Below are 22,125 nucleotides of genomic sequence, written 5' to 3'. Positions count from 1 at the left end.
CCTCAGATGAAGTAGAAAGGCTGTTTCCGATAGACCCCCGGCTCAAGACACGAGATACCACACAAACACATAGTAAAGCACAGAAGCAGATTACATAACATAAATACGACACCCATAAGTAATATAAAACAGAGGAAAGCAGAGGAAAGCACACAGATTCGTAATAAAACATGGAACACGGAAGACAGAGTCATAACAGGAATAAAACCCCCACCAAGTAATTCCCTACACTAGCGACCCAAACTGGCCCTAATCCTCTGCCGAAATTCGCGCCCTCCAGACCTTCCTATCCATCAACATTAACTAACAAATAAAAAGTTTTCTCCACAGCCTTTCAAATCCCGGTACAGCTAAAACAGCTAGTTCATCAAGTCAGTAAAATTACTTGGACTCCAGGGTTCTAAAGTAATTACCTTAAGCAACTTTCTGAGAATTGGGATCTTGTTGAATTCCCTCCGATATCGTTTCATTATGTTGTGTAACATCTGCAAGCCTATCAAGCAAGAAATAATCACACTCCAACAATCAGTAATTTATTTGGGAAAAAATAAAAAGAAGAGTTGAAGCATGCAATAAGCACCACATTACTACCATTCTTGTTAATAATATCCACCAAAACAGTGCGCGACTTGGTCTTCAAAAGCGCATCAAGGATCATAGAAAGATCCCGGTTACTGCATACAAATATATATATATATATATATATATATTAAAAAAGAAAAGAGAGAAAAATAGATTAAATGACTAAAAAGTATCACCAATTAAGCATGCAACTTCTAGCACCTGAAGAGCTTCCAATAGGAAAGCCATTTATTACCTCTGAATAGCTTCACCATTGCAGCTATCCCCTGAAGCAGCAGTTAAAAGGAGAAGCTTCAGGTAGCACCTAGATGCATCCTGCAGTGGAAAAAGGTTAATGTATTCAAATGTAGAGTCATCTTACATTAATCAGGTTCACATTAACCATAGCATAAGCGACACTGTAAAGAGGAAAAATGAAGACCTAGAAATGGAGACATCAATAAATCCTACATCAAGTGCCAAATCGTAAACCAATTTTCACCCTTCTATGAGCACCTGCCCAGGCCTCCCTTTCACAGTTTTTGTCTATGGTGTCTCATCAATACACAACAAAGAAGCCACACCAAATGGCAGTGGAAGGATAGACACAAAGAAGAGGAAATATGCATTCCAAAAAAAAAATCCATAATGATTACTTTTTCCAAAACCCGTGACCTAAGCAGTAGAAACACAACCTGACGAAAAAGCAAAGCGGCCATTACTCACGATCACCGCCTGAAGAATAGGAAACATGGACTCATCCCGTAGCTTGGAACTACTTAGTACTTACCCTGCGTTTGCTTATTCCACCATCATGATCCAGCAATTCATTAAGCTTCACTTCAACTGCAGATTCAGGTGCAAGAGTTCCATTTAATGATACTTTCAAATCTACAGATTCCAAAAATTTGATAATAATGATATACCTGCTTCAAAACGACCATTTGTGGAATCATGTGTTGGTTTCTTCAATTTAGGTTGTGGAATTTGCAATTTGTTGTTCACATCAGGTACAGATATTAAATTTACAGTACTATCCTTCAATTTTCCCTTTTTAACTGAAGATGATCGACGAGAAGATTTTGACAATTCATCACTGGCTCCCCCATTGCCTGATTTCTTCGTCAAAGACTTGCTAAGCATAGCATTGGGAGATGGCAGTGCAGAAGAAACTTTGTCAGCATCTAAGCACTCACTTTTGACTTCAGATATGGTTTTAGTGGTTACATCTTCCGACTGGAAGGAATTTCCCACAGGTCGTACAGAAGAATGCAACAGGCCTTCTAGCCCCTTCATTGCCTCAGATGATTCCAGCTTCTTCAGAAACGATGGAGATTCATTATGGATTTTGTTGCTTTCGTCCTTGATCTTCATGTTAAAAGCGACAACAGAGTTATCCTTGCTGACATTTTCTTGTTCCATTATATTCCCTGTGGGTGTTTGGCTGGTATTCTCCAGGTTTCCGGTAAAAGGTTCACCCAGTTTATATTTGTTTTTAGGTGTTTCCCCTTGACTTCTAATTTCTGTGACATCAAATGAACTTCTTACAGATAGAATTTTGTTTAGTTCATCATCCATGTCACCATCTTCGCAGAAAACAATGGGTTCAGGGTAGTCATCATCTGAATCAGCCTGAACTATCACTTCTTCATTCAGTAGATCTCCACCTATGTAGCCCCGACAGCTAGGTGAGCCACAGACACATTTCTTCGCTGCAGCCCCGAAGACGCGCACGTAATTGTAATCAAATGTAACCTCCTCACCCTAAACAAGCAAACCACAAGCATATATTAGTTGGGAACATAACAGAAACAAATGGAAAGACATTTACTTAGATTGCTAACTTGTGATAACTCAAGATGCGATCCATAAAGGTAATGCAATCAAAAGCCTAGACAGGAAGCAACTAGAAACTTGTGAAGCCAATAGATTCCAGGAACCAGTTGGAGAAGCATACTTATTTACTCCTTCCCACTTGTTTCTCACTTGTTTCTCACCGAAACATGAAAAGCAGATAAGGAAAAAAGGCTTCTGCTAATGTAAAGGGGAAAAAGAAAAAGAAAGCAGAGTAGGACAGAGAATAATCCTAAAGAAGAAAGAGCACAAGAGGTTTCATTTGGTTAACAAATTTAAGGGCAGCAGGTGATGGCCCATACCCAAGCACTTAATTTGTCGCACTACAATGACGTTGGTCCAAAAAATTAGATGATAAACAAAGTGAAATTATTACATAAATCCTTTTCCTAGGTGGAGAAGAAAAGAACATTCTCAAATCAGAAGTACTTAAACTTTCCTTCAAGAATTCAGCAGCTAATACAAGTGTACTATTTCCTAGATAACAAGTGACAGGAGGAGTACAATTAAAAGCCATAGAAAAATAATCTATCATAAACTTCAGTGTCCAATTAAAGCTCTTAACTTCTCGTTCATCAACTAAGCAGCTAGGAGAGAGAAAAACTCGACAAGTCAGACTTAGACTACAACCCTTTTTTCCGGAAAATAATCTGAAGACTTTACTTAACTCGAATCAGAAGTACTTAAACTTTCCTTCAAGAATTCAGCAGCTAATACAAGTGTACTATTTCCTAGATAACAAGTGACAGGAGGAGTACAATTAAAAGCCATAAGAAAATAATCTATCATAAACTTCAGTGTCCAATTAAAGCTCTTAACATCTCGTTCATCAACTAAGCAGCTAGCAGAGAGAAAAACTAGACAAGTCAGACTTAGACTACAACCCTTTTTTCCGGAGAATAATCTGAAGACTTTACTTAAGTAGATTATGCAAGAAAAGCTCAAGCATCAGTATTCTCATCGTGCTATGATCGCTGTTCAAATGAACATTGCTAGCTCAGATGCCACTTGCTATAATTCCTCTGATATATAGATGCCACTTGCTAAAATTAAGAAAGAAAATCATTTTTACTGAACTTTGAAACACCAGCAAATAGTTACCTAGCAATAGGCGATGGCTAAATTTTCTTGTCATTGAACCTTATTCAGACTTGAACTCGTTACATACAATATAAGAATCATATAAATTGTGTAACAGATTGAAGGGAGAGGACGACTATTGCAGTCCACAAGAAACAACAGGATAAACCTCAAATAAATTATGAATCTCTCAAGTCTTGGGTTCCAAAGTTTTAATAGTTCATCAGCAGCTTAGAATGGAGTATTACTCCCATAATTTCGATAATCATATATTTAGCACAACTAAGAATAGCTACTACGCCCTCTTCAAGAGTCATTAAATAGAGTTTTGACAAGCCCCTCTTCCAATCTAAAATTGGGGTCCACTTACTAGGTGCAGATAACTAATGTTTCAGAAAATTGGAAATCTCACATGCATAATTTTTTAATCTGAAACTCATTATCAGTCAACATAATCTTTTTTGTTTGAAACTGATATCTGTTAACATAATCTTGACAAATTTTAGCATAAAATTCCTTTTTCACAAGAACAAAGTAAGAGGGAAAGCAACCCAAACATATCTTTATATTCAAGTCCCAAACGCCAGAACAACTAAATGACCCATCCAGAATTAGACCCAGATTAATGTACCAACAATTCCACCAAGAACTGCCCTTTACATGACAAATTTTACGCCATAACAGTGTCTTTTTTGGTTAATCATAGTAAGAGTAAATTTTCTTCACAAGCAGTGTGGCATATATTCATTGGCAAGCTATTAAATTCAGAAGCATATCAAAAATTACCAAAGGGCTTGCTAAAAGTGATATTGGAATAGTGATTGCAACAGACCAATAACTATCGTGGGAACATAATGCGATTGTCTCGGCTTAGGTGTTAAAGATCTCAGAACTAATAATGTATTAATGACCATACATATAATTGGAATGTCCATTAAGACGTGAGAAGAATCCATTTTTCTTTTTCACTAACTAGCAAAATAAAACAAATATCCAGTAAATAGTAAGAAGGGGAGCCTTGGAGTAACTGGTAAAGTTGCCTCCATGTGACCAGGAGGTCATGGGTTCAAGCCTTGGAAACAGCTTCTGGCAGAAATGCAAGGTAAGGCTGCATACGATACACTCTTGTGGTGGGGCCCTTCCCCGGACACCGCACATAGCGGTAGCTTTAGTGCACTGGGCTGTCCTTTATCCAGTAAACAGTAAAACATTAAAGAAAAATTACAATCAGGAGGAGAAGACACTTTACCTTTTTGATATCCCTTAAAGCAAAGAGTCCAACGCAAACCTCTCCATTGACCATCCACTATGTTAGCAAGTGAAAGAAAGTTGGTCACAACAGTACTCAAAAATATACCAGGCAAAGAGGGGGCAGGAAGGGAGGATTGATCTCTCACTCAATTAACAAACCAATGATACGAAAAAATTAAATGAAATTACAAACACAAAATCAAATCTGTTAAAATCAATCACAGAGAGTAGAGAGAAAAACCAACAACACAACCATCTTAGTATTTTGCAATACAAGTCTAAGAGATAAAAATGTTAAAAAGACAAGCTTAAGTCCTATAGTTGTTTTATAGTTAGTGGCTACATTAGTTAGCCATTCCATAGCCAACAAGAAGTGACCAATACTTCAAGTAGCTTGAGATAAAAAATACCAGCCATGAAAAATTAGATTACTGATCTATAATATCAACCAAGCTGCACTTACTCGGAAGCATAATTCAGCAGTGGTTTAACTTAGCAAAACTTCAAAATATTTTATAAGAAGAACAATTTTCTTTGAATAACATGTTGCTAATTCCCACAAGCTTTAAAGTAGAAGGTATGATGATAGTCTTGGTGTGGTGAGCTAATAAGCAGAACATATTAGTCAAAGCAAAGGAAAGAGGATGGATAAAATTTCACAAGTGAATTTCAAAAAAAAATTCACAAGTGAAATGCCCAATGTTCTCTTTGGACCCGCTTAGGCCTTACAGAATGAAGATGTTACAGAAAGACTATCTTAGTACACCTGAGAGGGAAGAACATATGGGAATCTCATGGCAAGAGTACACCTGAGAGGGAAGAACATATGGGAATCTCATGGCAAGTAAATATTTGCTCTTAGAAATCCCACATGATGCTTGACTTCTTCTGCTAGCTTTAAGGAGAAGCAGAATCCTATCAGGACTAGTACGATTCTGAAAGAACTCTAAAGGTATTGTAACAGTTCTCTGTATACTTTTTCGGTATTTCGCTATTTTAAGCTTTGCAACTTCTGCATAGAGGGGGGTGTATCCTCTGGTGCTACACTTGAAGAATACTCCCATATTTTTAGCCAAAAAATGTTGTTCTAAGAAGAAAAATAGACATTCGGTTCCCATTCATCATTGGAATCTGGAAAAATGTATAATGAACGCTTGAAATTAATAATAGAGATCATAAATTAAACCACAGAAACTGACAATTCAGTCCCAATTCAAGGCTAAAGCAGTTTGGCATCTATACACTGTTTCATTAAAGCTAATAAAAAATTGCCTTAAAGGCCTCTGACAGTACGTAATAAAGGATAATTCCACAACAAGGATATATTTTGACAAGGGATTCGACACTGAGGGTAGCAATCATGTATTAGAAAAGTATCACAGAGAAAATCAAAGAGAAGTGTATCCCCAATGACAAAGAACTCCACAGTGGTCAAAACTGAATCAAAGCAAATGATACATGGGAATATTTCCTACCCTATAAGAATTGGTGATTTCATTCCAAAATACATCTCATTTAAGTAAAAATCTATGTTTTGAATGTGTGGAGGGCGCGGATTAGGGCAGAGGGTTAGGGGGTGGGAGTGCGTCGGTAACAGTAGGGGAGCATTTTTTATTTGTCTTCTTGTTTGTGGTGTTGAGTGATGTCTATGATTTCGGATAGACAGTTTTTAGTATTATCTTGTGGTTGTAGTATTATCTTGTGGCTAGTGGTGTTAGTTTATTTTGCATACTGTACTAGTTTATATGCATTGTTGTGTTTGTTATATTGTTATCAGTCCAAAGTCAGGGGTCTATCAGAAACAACCTTTATACTTCATCTGAAATAGTGGTATGATCTGCGTATACTCTACCCTCCCCAGACCCCACTATGTGAGAATACACTGGGTATGTTGTTGTGTTTTGAATGTGCAAGATATAGACATAGTCCAAATGTATTTAGCACAATGTTTTTTTCCTTTTTCTTTTTTTTTGCACAAGGTTTTAGTGAAAGTGCTTTGCACGTGTATACAATGTCAATTAGAAATAAATAAATAAATAAATAAATACAAATAGAATAATATTGTGTGTTCCCCATACTATTAAGTACAATTCCTAAACATGATGTAAATATTATCAAATAATATACAACAACGACGACATACCCAGTAGTCCAACAAACCGAGGTATGTAATCCTCGTATACCTCTGATGCTTTGTTGTGACTTCACATTTCAACCCCAATTACTGAATTTACCTGATTTGTCCTTTCCGACTCTTTTCTTATGGGATTAATTAAAATAATATAACAACAACAACAACAAACCCAGTGTATTCCCACCTAGTGGGGTCTGGGGGGGTAAGATGTACGCAGTCCATACCTCTACCTCTGATGAAGTAGAAAGGCTGTATCCGATAGACCCCCGGCTCAAGGCACGAGATACCACACAAACACATAGTAAAGCACAGAAGCAGATTACATAACATAAATACGGCACCCATAAGTAATATAAAACAGAGGAATTAATTAAAATGATATATTTAATATAAATAAATTAATGATGTAATCATTTTCTAAAAAATTTATATTGTTCGGACTCAACGTGTAATGGTTAAGTGTCCTTTCTTAAGTAGTTCTATAATTTCATGTTGAGTTAAAGAGTTCAATGATAGTGGTAATAGAGAATTTATATCATGTTGTATTTATTATTAAAATATATAATGAAAATTATGTCAAGTGTTTGTACATAGACTTTTAACGCTTAATCATAGTTGATTAATACGCATGTTCACTTCATTAAATTACTCAATGTATAGTAAGTTTACATCATTTGTTATCAACTTTGTGTAGGTAAATGCATTTTAGTCTATTAACTTTTTAGTTTAGATCCTCTCACATTATATATATATATATATATATATATATTTATTTATATATTTATATACAAGTTCTCACAAAAATTAGTTATACATAAGGTAAATCATTAGTAAGGTAACATTTTCATTGCAATTCAGTTAGAATAACCGATTAACCGTAATGAAAAAAACTTCTCATCTCATTAACGGTTTTAATTTTTTTTCCTCTTCCTTGTAATTTATTTCCAACAATATTGTTTAACAATTCAAAAGTCACTTAATATCAGAGGAGAAAAAAGGAATAGGTATAAAAGGATACTACATCTAAAAGAAATTGAAAGTGGGCAAAATGTCTTTTTGTGGTTCGTGGAAAAAAGGATGCTATCTAAACAGTATGGAAAAACTTTCTAAATTTTAAGATATAAGTAAATGTCTATTTCTAATATTAGGGGATAAGTTTATGACTATTTTATATAGCCTAAAATCAATTTCCAGAGAAAAAAGAAACGACATTCCGCTAGGGGTATCCATGCTTTTAATATAATACCAATCTCAATGTACGTGTTTAACACGTAACACCCTACTAAGAAGAGACCGATGGAAAAAAAGTATAAGAGAACAGATCTAGAAGTATTTATTATAGACACAACTACTAGTGAACAATGTTAATTTCATGCAACCTTATGTCTAATGTTTCATAAAGATGCTATAGTCATTCATTTTTCCTTTATATATAGAAAATCGGGTAAGGAAGACATTTGTGGGGCATATGAAAAGATTTTACAGATTGAACTATAAATCTTACTTCTTTGATGTGGCTTTTTTTCCTCAAAATAGGTAATGTTCCTTTTTGTTGCTTTTTACTACATGAATTAGAAGAAGCTTTTAGTTTTTTTGCATGTATCAACAAATATATAAGAACATGTCAACAAATATGTTACTTTTACAATTTATCTGACCATGTTACCGATCTTGCATACTCTTAAAATTATTTGATCATTGCTCTTTACTCTCCTTCTGGTCCCATTCTTCATGTTTAAATTTTCTATTCATTTCATTTATGATATTACGATTTGATTAATATATCATTCTTTTATTGAAAAAGTTGTTCTTCAATGATTTAAGAAAAGATGAACCAAATCGATATAAGTAAATTTGTCTCGCGTTTATGATTCCTTATAGTAGTTGATGCGAGTCTAATTTAGACCGGTTCTTCTAAAATATTTATTCTCCTTTGAGAATTAAATTAATTTTCCTCCTAAATACATTTAAGAAATGACATCTTTTTAATTATTTCAACTAAAACAACCTTGTAAATTGTAATTACATGAAACCCCCAGCTACAAGGTTGCATGCTTGATTCGTAGAGTTAACAATTCTGTCCTAAGATTTCCACTTTTTTAATTGAAAAGGTTTTTAATTTTTAGAAATTTGTCGCAAACGCCACACTTGATAGGCTGGATTTTTCAAGTTGATTAATTCATCATACTAAGACTTAGGTTGTTTTACAGACTCTTTTTAAGTGTGTAAGAATAATTATGTTATAGTGAAGTACTCAAAATTTTCCAATTTCAATGGGCTCCTAGACTCCACTCCAAAAATTCACTATGCATCCTATGTTACAAACATCAGTTAAGTGATGTCCTGTAACTCTTTCGTGATTTTCTCTCCCTTATATTATAAAAGGCAAATGAAAGAAACCTGAGATAATATAAATTCGTACAAGTAGAAATGACTTTTATTAATGTGCCTTTTGTAATCTAAGTAGATCATTAGTAGCCAAATTTTACACAGCAAAATTGAGAGGTAGTACCTTTTTTACTTAATAGAACTCTATTTCTATAACTACATGTTTTACCAAAACAACCTAGAATTTTATGTCTTTTAGGGCTATTTTAGTCAACCAACATTGTATTCATCCTTTTATAATAATATAGATAGAAGATAAATTATGCATTTTTTTCCCAAAGTATAATGAAAGAAAAGCACCATTCAGCTTCACCAAATAATATTAATCTTCTGTATCAACATGATGTCCAATCAAGGCAAGGTATACATAAAAAAGAGGCAGCAAAAGGCCAATGGAAGGAAAGGAATTTCTGGTTTTTGCATAAAACCTTTTTCTGTAAAGATTGTCATACATCTCGAAGCTGAATAGAACATGAAAGCAAATTTTTGAACCAAGTGTAAAGTGCAGTAAAAAGTGCAATCACCTTTTCTGTACAGCAATTAGGATCACAGCTATGATTAATGAAACGTCCCAAATTCCCTTTAGCACAAGCATCTATTACCTGAAATATGAGGCATAAGAAGAACATTACAAAGGTAAGAGAGAATGGAAAGATTAAAATGCCACAATAATGGGACTTTACAAATCTACAATAGCCACTGAAAGGTCATATAAAGATTAAATCAGTTCATACAGAGAATATTTCACAAAATATAAATGACTGAATAACAGGATATGTATCCAAGTAAGATAATTCATAACTTCATTCTAACTGGAAAACAAAAAAAGAAAGAAGGCAAACATAAATACCTCACTGCCATTAAGTGTCATGAAATAAAAATGCTTATGACCCTTTAGGGCATACTCCTTTTGTCTGGCCTCATATGCATGCAAGTCCAACACCTAAAATAGTTAAACTTACAGCCTGTTATACATAAAAAATACAACGGAAACTATGCTTAGTTCACTCATACAGATGCACAAGCAACTTATAGAAATTTAAAAAATTATCAAATTGCCAACCCACCAAATTATAGATGGATGGAAGCCACAAAGTGAATTTAAAATAAAACCCTGGACAGGTCACGAGTCCTCTTCACATTCTAGCTTTTTTCTTTTTTTTTGAGAAAAAAAAAAAAGCAGCTTTGCATTTAGCTTTTTCTATTACTATGCACAAATCAATTCTGCCTATGTGAAATTCACAACCTATTAGCTTTGCATCAGCACCAAGACCAGATAAAGGGGTGGTTGATTCATTACAAACTTAAAATAAGGCAAGTTATGATGAATACCCATAATAATGAATGTGTCAGGATGCCCGTTCGTAGGAGTGCACACTACAACAATACCACGGTGGGTATACAATGGGGATAGAGTTCCATTGCAATGTCTAGTGTGACGGAGTATGAGTAAATGGCCTCCACATCATGGCAAGTGAGAGTAAGAAGTCAATTCGGCCACATTGACACTTTGATGTGGTATGACATGAAAGGCTTTCCACATTTTCATGGCCGGATGAAGGTAATAGGGTAAAGAAGCTAGTCGTCTAGTCCAATAGAGTTGAATGAAGACAAGTAGTTGGAACATATATTCTTGTTGACAAGAAAACTAACATTACAAGATACTCTAAAGACAACGAGACAATATCGTGTATCTACAAGAGACTAAGAGAACTGGCAAAAGGTTAAGGGAGATTGACAAACAAGTTGTAAATAGTAGTGTTGTAGGATAAAATAATAGGGCGGGACAAAATCATTGCCGAATAAAAGTACAGAAAAGATTTGATGGCACCAAAGGTAACCATCAAACATTCTTCAATCTGACAAGGACTTGGAGGGCCTATAGGAAGCATGGGAGGAGACTTCAAAGTTTACAGCATGCCAGATGGCTTCAACAGAATGAGACCAAGAACAGATGGTTTCAACAGAATGAGACCAAGAGCAAGATCATTTACAGGCATACTACAACCAAAAGTGCAGTTCCCCTCCAAAAAATATTACAAAATACAACTTACATCATTTTCGAGCTAATTGTTGCCTATAAATAATCTAAAAACATCACAGATGTCTTCTGTTTGAACTAATACATTTACACCAAAAATAAAAAGACTTAGACAGTTCATTTTAATCTTCTGCAAGCTGTGCAAGCTGTTCTGGACGTTCTCAAAACATATGTTGTTCCTTTCTCTCCAAATTGTCCACCATATACATTGGACAATCTTCATCTCTCCTCCTACTTCTCCTTGGAAGCATTACCATCCCTGTTCCAACTGCTTCGAACTCCCTTAATACTCCTGATATCACCCACCGGATCCCTCTCAGGCAAATGAACATTCCCCAAAGCTGATCCGTCCACTTGCAATGTAAAAAGAGATGGTTTATTGTCTCGGCTAGCTCTCCACATAGAGACACCTAGAAGCCAATGTCTTTGCAATTTGACCATTTAACCATACTATAATTTGGCCATCTAAATCTTTAAAACTAGTTTTGGGTATTTGGGTCATTTGCTCGTCTAAATACCAACGCTACTGTAAATAGTATTTATGTCATCGTCTTTAGGGTTAGCTTACCTTGATTTTGGATGTTCTCGGAGAGGTTGATGTTGTAATGTCGTGGTTAATGAAAATTCTAGCAAGGGATGTTTTCAAAAGGTACTCTTATCGATTAGGTCCTCTTCGAAAAGAAAATTAGGGTATTTGATTTATATTACAACAACAACAAACCCAGTGTATTCCCACAAAGTAGGGTCTGGGGAGGGTAAAATGTACGCAGTCCATACCGCTACCTCCGAAGAGGTAGAGAGGTTGTAGGGTATTTGATTTATATTGAATGTTCTAATTTGGCATTAAAGTTGGGTCTTCTCTAACTTGCTTACTTGTTTATCTTTCAATCTTGTTTATCCTATCGGCATTGATGATAGGATAACCTCGTTAAGACTAAAACAACAACATACCCGGTGTATTCCCACAAAGTGGTGTTTGGGGAGGATAGAGTGTACGGAGTTTGTACCTCTACCTCTGAAGTGAGGTAACCTCGTTAAGACTAGCGTGGGAAAAACCAAATGAGTCTTCTATCTCAGTTTCCAATCCTTACCAAGCAAAAAATGTTAAATATTGTAGAATAGACAACTCACCTCCCCAACATATTCAATAAGAAACTGCCCTTGGGTGACATCCTCAAGAAGCTGCAGGCCGTAACCCTTCTTTCCACATTTGAAGCACTTCAATTTAGCATAGTTACGTTTCTGGAACTGCAAGCAAACATAAATGGAGAGTTAAACAACCTGCATAATAGAGGAGATATACAATATACTGGATGTCTTGAAAGTTCAAGTACCTGCTGATTCGAACAGCGTTCTCCACATGGACAAGTCCCCCGAACACACTCAACGTTGAGCATCCTATTCAGGCATCCATCTCCACATCCCATTCGGCGGTCAGAAGGCTTGCAATGGCAGACCATGATCTAATAGAGAAGGATAACAGGGAATTAAATAGAAGATAGGGAAGAAAGCAGATCAGATTTCATTTCCATGAACATCTGACATCATAAGTTGATTCAACAAGTAGATGAACGTATACATAGATCGTCTGTATGCAAGGAATCACACATGTGGATGTTAGAAGCTAGAGATTCCTTATAAGGTGTACAGATGTGTTAACCTCAGAAGCAAGACCAACTATGATAATGTGTACACCATATACTTTTGATTCATGGTTAAAAGGATCAGGAAAGGCCTATAAAATGTCAATCAAGTATTAGGACACTTTATTGACAACTGCAAATTTTACTTTCCGCCTGTCATAGTAAAAATGCTGCTGAAATCATTAAAGAATCTTTTCAAACCCTAAAAACTTCTCTACAAACTTGAACTTGCTAAAACAATGCTCAACAATCCTGCTTCATCCTGCTAGATAACTTTTAAAATGCAAAGAAACCACAACTGGTTGTGGAAGAGTATAAAAACACATTGTTGACGAAAAGTCCAACCCAGGTAAGTGTGTTGCAAAGGATAAATTAACTCTGTGATCGCTGTCCTTTTCTTTTGAGTGCCTACTAAACCACTCTTACGTTCCAAGTAGGAATCAAGTTGATTTCTTGTTCTTTTTTTTCTTTTTTTTTTGTTGAACATGGTAACTTTGTATTATATCACAATACAGTACGAGCACACTCCTAAATCCACTGCTCTATATCTAAAATGAGTCTAAAACTCATTTGAGTATAGTAGATTACAATTTACACCAAAACATAAAAGCAAACTGTAGTTGAGTTTAACTTTCTGCATACTATTCTCTATGCTCTCAAAACACCTAGAATTCCTTTCTTTCCATGTAACCCGCCATATAGCAGCAGTGATAATTCTCCTTCTACCTCTGTCCTTTGCATGTGCACCTGCTTCCTCCCAGCTCATTAAAGTCTCAGACACCTTCCTAGGTGTTGTCCAGGAAATGCCTTTAAGGCTTAAAAAATTTCTCCAAAGTTGTTAAGAGTATACTTATAGTGTAGAAATAGATGGTTAACAATCTCTAAAGTTTCTCCACAAAGGAAACATCTAAAGCACAAGGTAATCCCTCTCTTCATGAAATTATCCCAGTAACCGGTCAAAGCAAGATACTTTGTGAGTTATTCTACTTAACCATATTTGCTTCCATAGTCATCTTGAACTCTGCTGATTAATATGGTTCATCATCTTGTAGGCTTTGTTGATTCCGAACGTTCGTTTTTCATTTCCCATCCACCATAGTACACCCTCCCCTGTTTGCAGTCCATCCAAGGTATCCACATGTTAAAAAACTCAGCTACTCTCATGACTTCCCAATCATCAAGTTGCCTTCAGAAATTGAAGTTCCAACCCTGTGGTGTCCATAATTCTGAAACAGTCCTTTGTTGAAACAAAACCAGACTGTAGATATCTGTAAAACGCGCTTCCATGTCCCCTATCTCATGCCAATTATCCTTCCAAAACCTAGTCTTGTTTCGATCCACCATCTTTGCCTTTGAGCTGCCATTAACTTCATTTCACAAAGTCTAATGAATCTCCAGAGGCTAACCCCATATGGTGTAGTCACCTCTTCAGTCATCAGACTATCTTATGTATATTTAGCCCTAATCACTTTATTTTTATAATTGTGATATCCTCGCAAGCTTGCACGCACCTCGAAAAATTCCATGGAAAACCTGCCACCTCCCACTAGCAACAGGTGCCACCTCCCACCAACAACAAGTATCCTCCATAGGAGCTGGTTATTGTTTGCATATTTCCATAACCATTTCATCATGAGAGCATTACTTTGCATTTTCAGGTTCTTTATCCTCAGCCCTCCAGTCTTCTTGTCAGTTATCACTATTTTCTGCATTTGTTTCCATAACCACAATCAAGTTGCTTTCTTTCAGAAGCTAGCTACAGCTCCATCTATTTTTCATACTGCATTTTAGCATTAAACTTAGTGATACTCAATTATTGATAATAGAGAAGATTGTCTTTTAAAGACATAATTGAAGGGACACCTAGAAGCACCAGTCTCCCTTGTCAACATACCATATTCTTAAAGTGAACTAGTTCATACAAGTAATGTCTACAGCCAGGGTTAAAACTGTCGGCTTTACGATCTAGATAACAAAGATCGATCCTCAAAACAGCAGGTAATTATTTAAGGGACCATATGCCACATATGGACAATATTCTTTCAATTTATGTACCTAAAAGGCTAAAACATCCTTAAAAGCCAAAAGTCTAATTAAAGCCCAAAATAAGACAGCATCAAGGAAAGACAAATAGAAACAATAAGAAGGAGCACATAATAGACTAGATGGAGAACAGCTTAGGTAGTTTAGAGTTACATTTGACCAAATATGTCTTTGACAATGCCAAAACAAAAGATTGACAGAGTTATGTAATGTAGAAAGAAACATTTAACAGCTAATCTAAAGGAATAGACAACTCCAAAGGCCAGCAAATTCCAGAGCAAACAGAAATTATAAGTCAAGCAAGTTAATAATAACCAACACACATAACTATATGTTTTCAAAAACATAACTCCACCATTCATTATTTTTATTGCAATATCTAACTATCTTGCCACACCTGGAGAAAGGGAAATGCTTGTTATTTGTGAAAAGGAAAACAGAAGTGAAATGAAGCAAACTATCTTAAGCATGAAGCAACTCTGCTAATAAATTACTTTACTTTTTAAGACAAACTTCCCCAGAGAAAAGCAATAGGTTAATCTTTGATGCATATTAGGGTGAATCCAGCTGTATATTTACCCTTTTCTGATGAATTTTAAGATTTAGAGACCAGACAAGTCTAAGACACTGCAACATGGGGCTTTATTTTCCTATTATATTGTATTCAAGATATAGGCCCAGAGGTACAAAGTAATAATGCAGACTGGATAAAGCATTCACCTCATCAATAGGTTGACTTTTGCGGCTACGATGCAGGAATGAGTTTTTCTTGATGAGAGTCCAAGACGATTGATCAGGAACTGTAATAAAAACATGTAAGCAAAATTAGCACAAATTTCTTTAGTGAAAATCTACTCAAAGTCAAAATCAACACTATTGCATTACTGCAATCATTAAATACCAAGTGCCTTCTTCTGTCCTGCTTGATTTGAATTCAAGCGTCTACCGAGGGCATCTTCCTCACCAGAGGCATCTGATATTTCCAGCTCAGCATTAATTTCTGAATTTGACTTTTCTTGTGCAATCGAGCAATCAGCCACGTCTCTATCCAAATTATCCTTGCAAGTCCTTTAATGGCACAAGAGATCAATAAGTAACCAACTCTTTGAAACAAAAACATTACATTTCCACAGCCACAATAGTTTGTAGATCCATTAGTAAACCCCAAATATTTCATGCTTCAATACTATAAGAAACTTACAACAAAAAGTGGTTAGCCGCAGAAGATCATTAGATTCCAGAAAAACAGTTACTTATAGACATCATAGCTATCAACTATGTATTTGCAGTTTGCACAAAGCAATCTATGCGCATTAAAAAATATATACTTTTCTCTGCAAGTAATATGCTAATATTCTATCATATAAGGAGTTAAAAATCATGAAAGACGAGTATCAATATGTTTGTTAGTAAAGTTGGTTAATGAATAGGGAAAAAACATAAATACCCACCTAAACTTGTCACTACAACTTAATTCAGCACTTTAACTTTACACACATTTAAATACCCCTTTAAACAACTTTTGCATGAATTATATTACCCCCTTAATGGCTGCCACTGGCAAAAAAAAGGAAGTGTTGGTGGGATATTTTAATAATTTTTAAATTATTATATATAATTTAATTATATATAATAAAATAAAATAATAAATAAAAACGCCCCCTACCCCCTTTCATCTTCTTCAAAACCCCCCCCCCCCCTCTCTTTCTTTTTTATTTTTCAAATCCCTATCGTGGCCTAAAGAAAAAACCTTCATCTTGCTTCAAAAAATCTTTATTATAATTTTCAAATATGCAATTTAAAATTATCCATTTTTTTTCTAAAAAAAATGCTATACAACAACAAACCCAGTGTATTCCCACTTTGTGGGGTCTGGGGGGGGTAAGATGTACGCAGTCCATACCTCTACCTCTGATGAAGTAGAAAGGCTGTTTCCGAAAGACCCCCGAATCACTTTATTTATGTATTACTAATATATAATCTCTAAGTCCTTGACATGAACGAAGCACGGAACACCAGTTATTCGTAATTCAACAACATTGACGGATTGAGCGTTATTCAGTTTTATGCCACAGAATGTTCACCAGTTATTCGTAATGCTATGAGAAGAGAAATTAGAAGTAGAAATTAGAAATTAAATCAATGATTAAGGACTCAGAAGTACTAATGAAGGTTAGAAGAAGAAGAAAGGAAGGGCGGGTGGTTGGCGGGGTGGATGGGGCCGAGTTAGGATGGTGGTGGTAGTGGTGGTGGTTTGAAGATTATAAAAGGGTGGGTCTTCTGAAGAAGAAAGAGAGGGGGAATATATATTATTAATTATATAAAATGTATATTAGTGAAATTAATTTTTTAAATAATTTTTTATGTGGCCACGACGTGGTGCTGACATGGCAATGACATGACGTGAGTGTAATACACTCTCCATTGTGAGAGTGGTGTTACATTTTTGGGGTTAATATTTAATATACGTGAAAGTTGTTTAGAGGGGTAAATAATTGCCTATAAAGTTCAAATGCTAAAGTTGTGGCGACAAGTTTTGGGGGGGGGGGGTGCTTTTCCCCTAATGAATATTATGCACAGTGGCAGACCCAGGATGCAGACCCAGGATGCTTAAAAATTTTAAAACCGAAAAAAATAAAATTCACCTAAATAAGGTTTGAACATGGGGCATCCCTTCCAAGGGGAACCTTAAGGTCTAACCTAAATGCCAATGCACCCATCCAACTTTTTGTTTTAGTGGGTGCTTTTATATATTATATACCTAATTGTGTATTTTCTATGTAATTTACCTATTCCGCATCGAGTTTAATGGGTGCTGGAGCACCCCAAAACTGAGGGTAGGTCCGCCCCTGATTATGCAACCTTTCTTTTACTTATTTTTTTCATTAATGGTACCTGGACTTGCTTATAATGCACCTTAACCAATCCAACAGACAACCTGTCCAGCCACAAGCTCAGGTTACCAGGATAAATGTCCATTTAGGCTAGAGTAAATGCACTAATATCAAGTGTCTTTGGCTGGGATTCAAACTTACAATCTCCAAGTCAGAGTGCAACTCTTTGTTTTACAAAGTCCAAGAAGAGTCTGACTTAATAGAAAAGTGGTTAGAAACACATACCTCATAGGAAAGGGGAAGGGGCATATTTTTTCAATTGGGATTAGCTAGGAGAGAAAGCAAACAGTTAGTTTTTCACTCACATACAGAATCAAACATCGCATATAAGTATCAAAGCTCTCCATATTGGCGTGATAATCACTTTCTCAGCTTCTTTATTTTTTCTATTGATAAGTGAAGGGTCAAGGATCCATTTATTAGCTTTCTAACTTAAGCGACACCATATTCAAGGATGAAAGTATGAGCTAGTGCAATTGAGCAACAAAACATTGCTTCATTAGTTCACAAAGTAATGGGGAAAACTAAAATCTTCCACCAGAACTAAACTTGAAAGAAGCATGGTAGACAACTATTTGGAAGATAAGAACTAATGATGCAGAGGATGAGCAACCACATACCATTTGCAGTTTGTTTCTTCAATTTGATCAGCAAGTACAGAAGCTATACGCCTCCATTTCTGGCAATCATCACACTGCACCCAGGCATTTCTTGGCTGTAAAGAAGGCCGACTCACCTCATTCCGCATGATGTCCAAGTCCGAAATGCCTCCACTTAAGGTTTTATTTCTGGATCCAACTTCTCCAAACCCGTATGGTGCTTCGTTTTCTAAGACATAAATTTAATATGGTCATTTAATACTACTTTGCATGAGGATCACTCCAACATTGAACTCATAAAATTGCATATCACTATGATTTTTCTGTGGGGAGCAAAAGCCTATTTATCTAATCATACCTGTTCCTGGGTGGTGTTTCACCTCAGATAAACTCTCGACTTGGCCATTCTCATGTTTCACTTCACGTTTATTATCTTGCTTTTCTTTGTTTCCCTTCTTTTTAGAAGCACTTCCCCTACTTTTGGATGACTTCGTATCCGGGACCTGTGACCTGCCTTTGCCAGAAAAATTTGATCTTTCACATTTGGAAACAATTTGTCCATCTTGACAGGATACCACTTTTTCAGACAATTCAGTTTCTGGTGACTCGGTGCCAACGATAGAACCAACATTACCCTCTATGCCACTTCCAAGCTTTGAAGCAGCACAGGATATATTGAAGTCAGCCATTCCTGAACAAGGTAACAGTTCCCCTGAAATAATCTCAGTGCAAGATATGTTGCCTGAGCCAATCCTACCTATTGTTAATGCAGAAGTATCAGCATAACAAGAGCCCTCTTGTACCTTTTCTCCTTGGATGAGTTGACCAAATATTTGAAAATTGCTCATAGTATCTGAACTAAGCAGATCTTTCGAATCAGAACTGGCAAACTGTGGGAGTCTATCTTTTTTCCTTCCTTTCTTGCTCCTGTCATACACACGCAAACTCGGAACATTCCCAGGAGCAACAGATGACCTACACAGGATTAAATCACTCAACTCTTCTGGGTCTCCCTCATTAATTTGAGTATCCGGAACGAGGTTGATAACTTCTGAGTCAGGAGAAGTTCCAGAATCTGTGCACCTGTTATTAACTGATGTCCCCTCCTGAGAAGGTGACCCATGGTGAAAGTTCAAAATCTTGTCCACTGGATCGTGACCGATGTTCTTTCCAGATTGGCGTATGTCGGAGACAGAAACAAACACATTATCCAAATTTCCATTGTGCCTGGGGAACTGCAGACTGGGCAACTCTGCCTCCAACCCATCATCAAAATTTCTGGTAACATTTGGAGATTCTTTAGATTCTTCTCCAGAAGTACTCTGTTTGTTGATGTGATCATCAATAAGAGGAACAACATCCATCAGGCTACGTGAACCAAATTTAACTTTCAAGGAGATAGGGCCTGTAGGAATGGAGCTTTTTCCCTTTGATTTCTGCGAGTTTTGACCAGTGTGATTCTTGCCCTGCCTCCCATCTCCCTTACTTTTCTTTGTTGTTTTTGATTTTTTGTGCTCACTTTGAGCTATCTCGAGCACGCCGTTATGTTCAACGGCTTGCACCATATTTCCCAGTAAACCTCAAATAGAAGGTGAGCTCACTTACTGCAATAGTTTCTTCTCTTTCTTGTAATTTGCAAGGAATTGAAATATAGCGATGCTTTCTTAACTATTATTTTCCTGCCACTTCTTGCTGGTATTGTAGCTTGATTATGGCTTAAACTTAGTGTTGTATACAGTCCTCCTCCCAGAGGCTAAACACTTCCTTTATTTTCCAAAGCATCAACTTTTAGTCTTTTTAACTTTATCATTCTTCTTTTGTAAACACGCCTTGGTTATGCTGATCAAGTCAAAAGCAGCAGCAGCGGCGACATCAGTTCCTGAAACATCACACGCAAGTATTACATGAGACACACAATCATTTTTTATCTTACAGAGATCAGGTGATTGCAAAGTTGATTTCAGTGGTGCAATTGGGACCATGACAGATGACTTTTGATGATTGCACGCGAGCATATCAACAGTTTTACCTAGAAACATTCAGAGGAAGTAGAGAACTCAACAATCATTTGTCCTTATACCAACACAAAAATAATAATTAATGGTGGAATGTTAAAACCAGCTGTAATCTGTGAGTGCAAATAGCAGTTAAGTAATCAAATTGGCATTTACGACCTTCGAAAAAAACCAGACACAAGAAAGGCACTAATGCTCACCCTATCAACAACATAACCAGTGTAATACCACAAGTGAGGTCTGGGGAGGGTTCAGTATATTCAGACCTTACCACTACCTCATATAGATCGAGACGCTGTCTCTTATAGACCCTAGCTTTAAAAAAAAAAGAATTCCAAACAGTTTGAAAAAGGGGATACAAATGTGGGAGCAATAAACGACAATGAAACGATGCGAAATGCTCACCTTATCAAAGATAGAAAATTGCATAGAGAAGAATAATCAAAATATCAATCTTTCCAATTTGCAAGTGGCATCTAAATGTTAAGCACTTAAACAGTGCACAACCTAAAATTCTCTCTTATCAACCAACAAATTAAGAGAAACAGCAAAAAATCCCAACTCTTTCAATCCACTTCTAAACCATTGCTTAACCCACTTCATGTTGATCAGACTCTCCAAAAATGTAAACGGGTGTGTCACAGGTTCACCAAAAGTAGTGTATTTTTGGAGAATCCAACACGGGTGTAACATCAAAAGTGAAGAGCCCACACAACTAAGCACCAACACCCAACTCGCAATTATAGTCAACTTATTCAATAAAGGGAAAACACAAATTATAAGCCAGATATATCCACATAACTTGCACAGGGTTACCCAATTCAACAGTGCATAACCTCAAAAATTAGGATAAAACAAAAATAGAAACACCAAATTGCAAAATTAAGAAACAGAAAAATGCAACTACATTGTGTGAAGGCAGAGATAAAACACGCCCCTTTCCCACTAGCACCCCAACAAATAAAAACCCTAAGCACCTAACAATTTTCCAACCCAATAAAAAACACTAAATTCAAAGCATTCACAGCAATGCCGATACAATAGACACATAAAAATACAAAACAAAAAATATTTTAAAATAGAGAGAAAAAAAAATCAACTTAAAGCAGAGATCATAAACCGAGAATAGAACTAACCCGTTGAGAAAAAAAATCAATGGAGAAAGAGGTCAACAGCAAATTCAAGGGAAATTTTTACAGATAAATTAATATTGTTTTTGTTTTTTTGGTTTATTTGTTTGTTGCTGGGTTGGTGTATGCATTATGTATGTAGAAACAGAAAGTAAAGAATCGGCTCGCGGTGCGTCTCCTAAACAGTTTTTATGGAAAAAGGGAGAAAAGGAATCCGACCGGACCAAATCCGCCTTCCTATTTATTTATTTTTCAACTCAATCTTATACTAAAAAAAAAAAATTAGTTATTCCTAAATATTTACTTCATTTCCTTATTAATTTAGCGCTTCTCTTAATAAAATAAAAAGACATTTTTTAATGTATTTTATGTTTTGGGTGAAAATGATTTTCACCTCCAACTTTGATTAAAAAATCAAACTCTCCCTCAATATTGAATAATAATCATAAAACATCAAACTCTCCCTCAACATTGAACAATAATCATACTCCC

The 22,125-nt window shown here is 36.0% G+C and overlaps 1 protein-coding gene across 4 annotated transcripts in view; it reads right to left on the bottom strand.

Moving 5' to 3' along the window:
• Positions 1–21,866, bottom strand: part of LOC107852488 (histone-lysine N-methyltransferase ASHH2) — a 29,381-nt gene extending 7,515 nt beyond the window's left edge. For all 4 annotated transcript variants that reach the window (XR_001669449.2, XR_001669451.2, XR_001669453.2 and 1 more), the window contains exons 1-15: positions 21,640–21,866; positions 18,847–20,367; positions 18,510–18,717; positions 15,897–16,063; positions 15,716–15,795; positions 12,644–12,772; positions 12,441–12,557; positions 10,119–10,211; positions 9,793–9,870; positions 4,745–4,801; positions 1,488–2,325; positions 1,352–1,407; positions 818–897; positions 592–674; positions 414–493 (exon numbers count right to left, since the gene is read on the bottom strand). Coding sequence is in view for 1 of the 4 variants with exons in the window: in XM_016697519.2 (XP_016553005.1) it covers positions 414–493; positions 592–674; positions 818–897; positions 1,352–1,407; positions 1,488–2,325; positions 4,745–4,801; positions 9,793–9,870; positions 10,119–10,211; positions 12,441–12,557; positions 12,644–12,772; positions 15,716–15,795; positions 15,897–16,063; positions 18,510–18,717; positions 18,847–20,053 (3,273 nt within the window). In the remaining 3 variants the exon portion in view is untranslated. The remainder of the gene's footprint in view (positions 1–413; positions 494–591; positions 675–817; positions 898–1,351; positions 1,408–1,487; positions 2,326–4,744; positions 4,802–9,792; positions 9,871–10,118; positions 10,212–12,440; positions 12,558–12,643; positions 12,773–15,715; positions 15,796–15,896; positions 16,064–18,509; positions 18,718–18,846; positions 20,368–21,639) is intronic.
• Positions 21,867–22,125: the final 259 nt, after the last annotated feature.

The sequence above is a fragment of the Capsicum annuum genome, chromosome 4, assembly GCF_002878395.1.
Source record: "Capsicum annuum cultivar UCD-10X-F1 chromosome 4, UCD10Xv1.1, whole genome shotgun sequence".
Taxonomy (NCBI): Eukaryota; Viridiplantae; Streptophyta; class Magnoliopsida; order Solanales; family Solanaceae; genus Capsicum; species Capsicum annuum.
The sequence above is the reverse complement of the archived record's forward strand: the minus strand, read 5'-3'. Positions and strand labels throughout refer to the sequence as shown.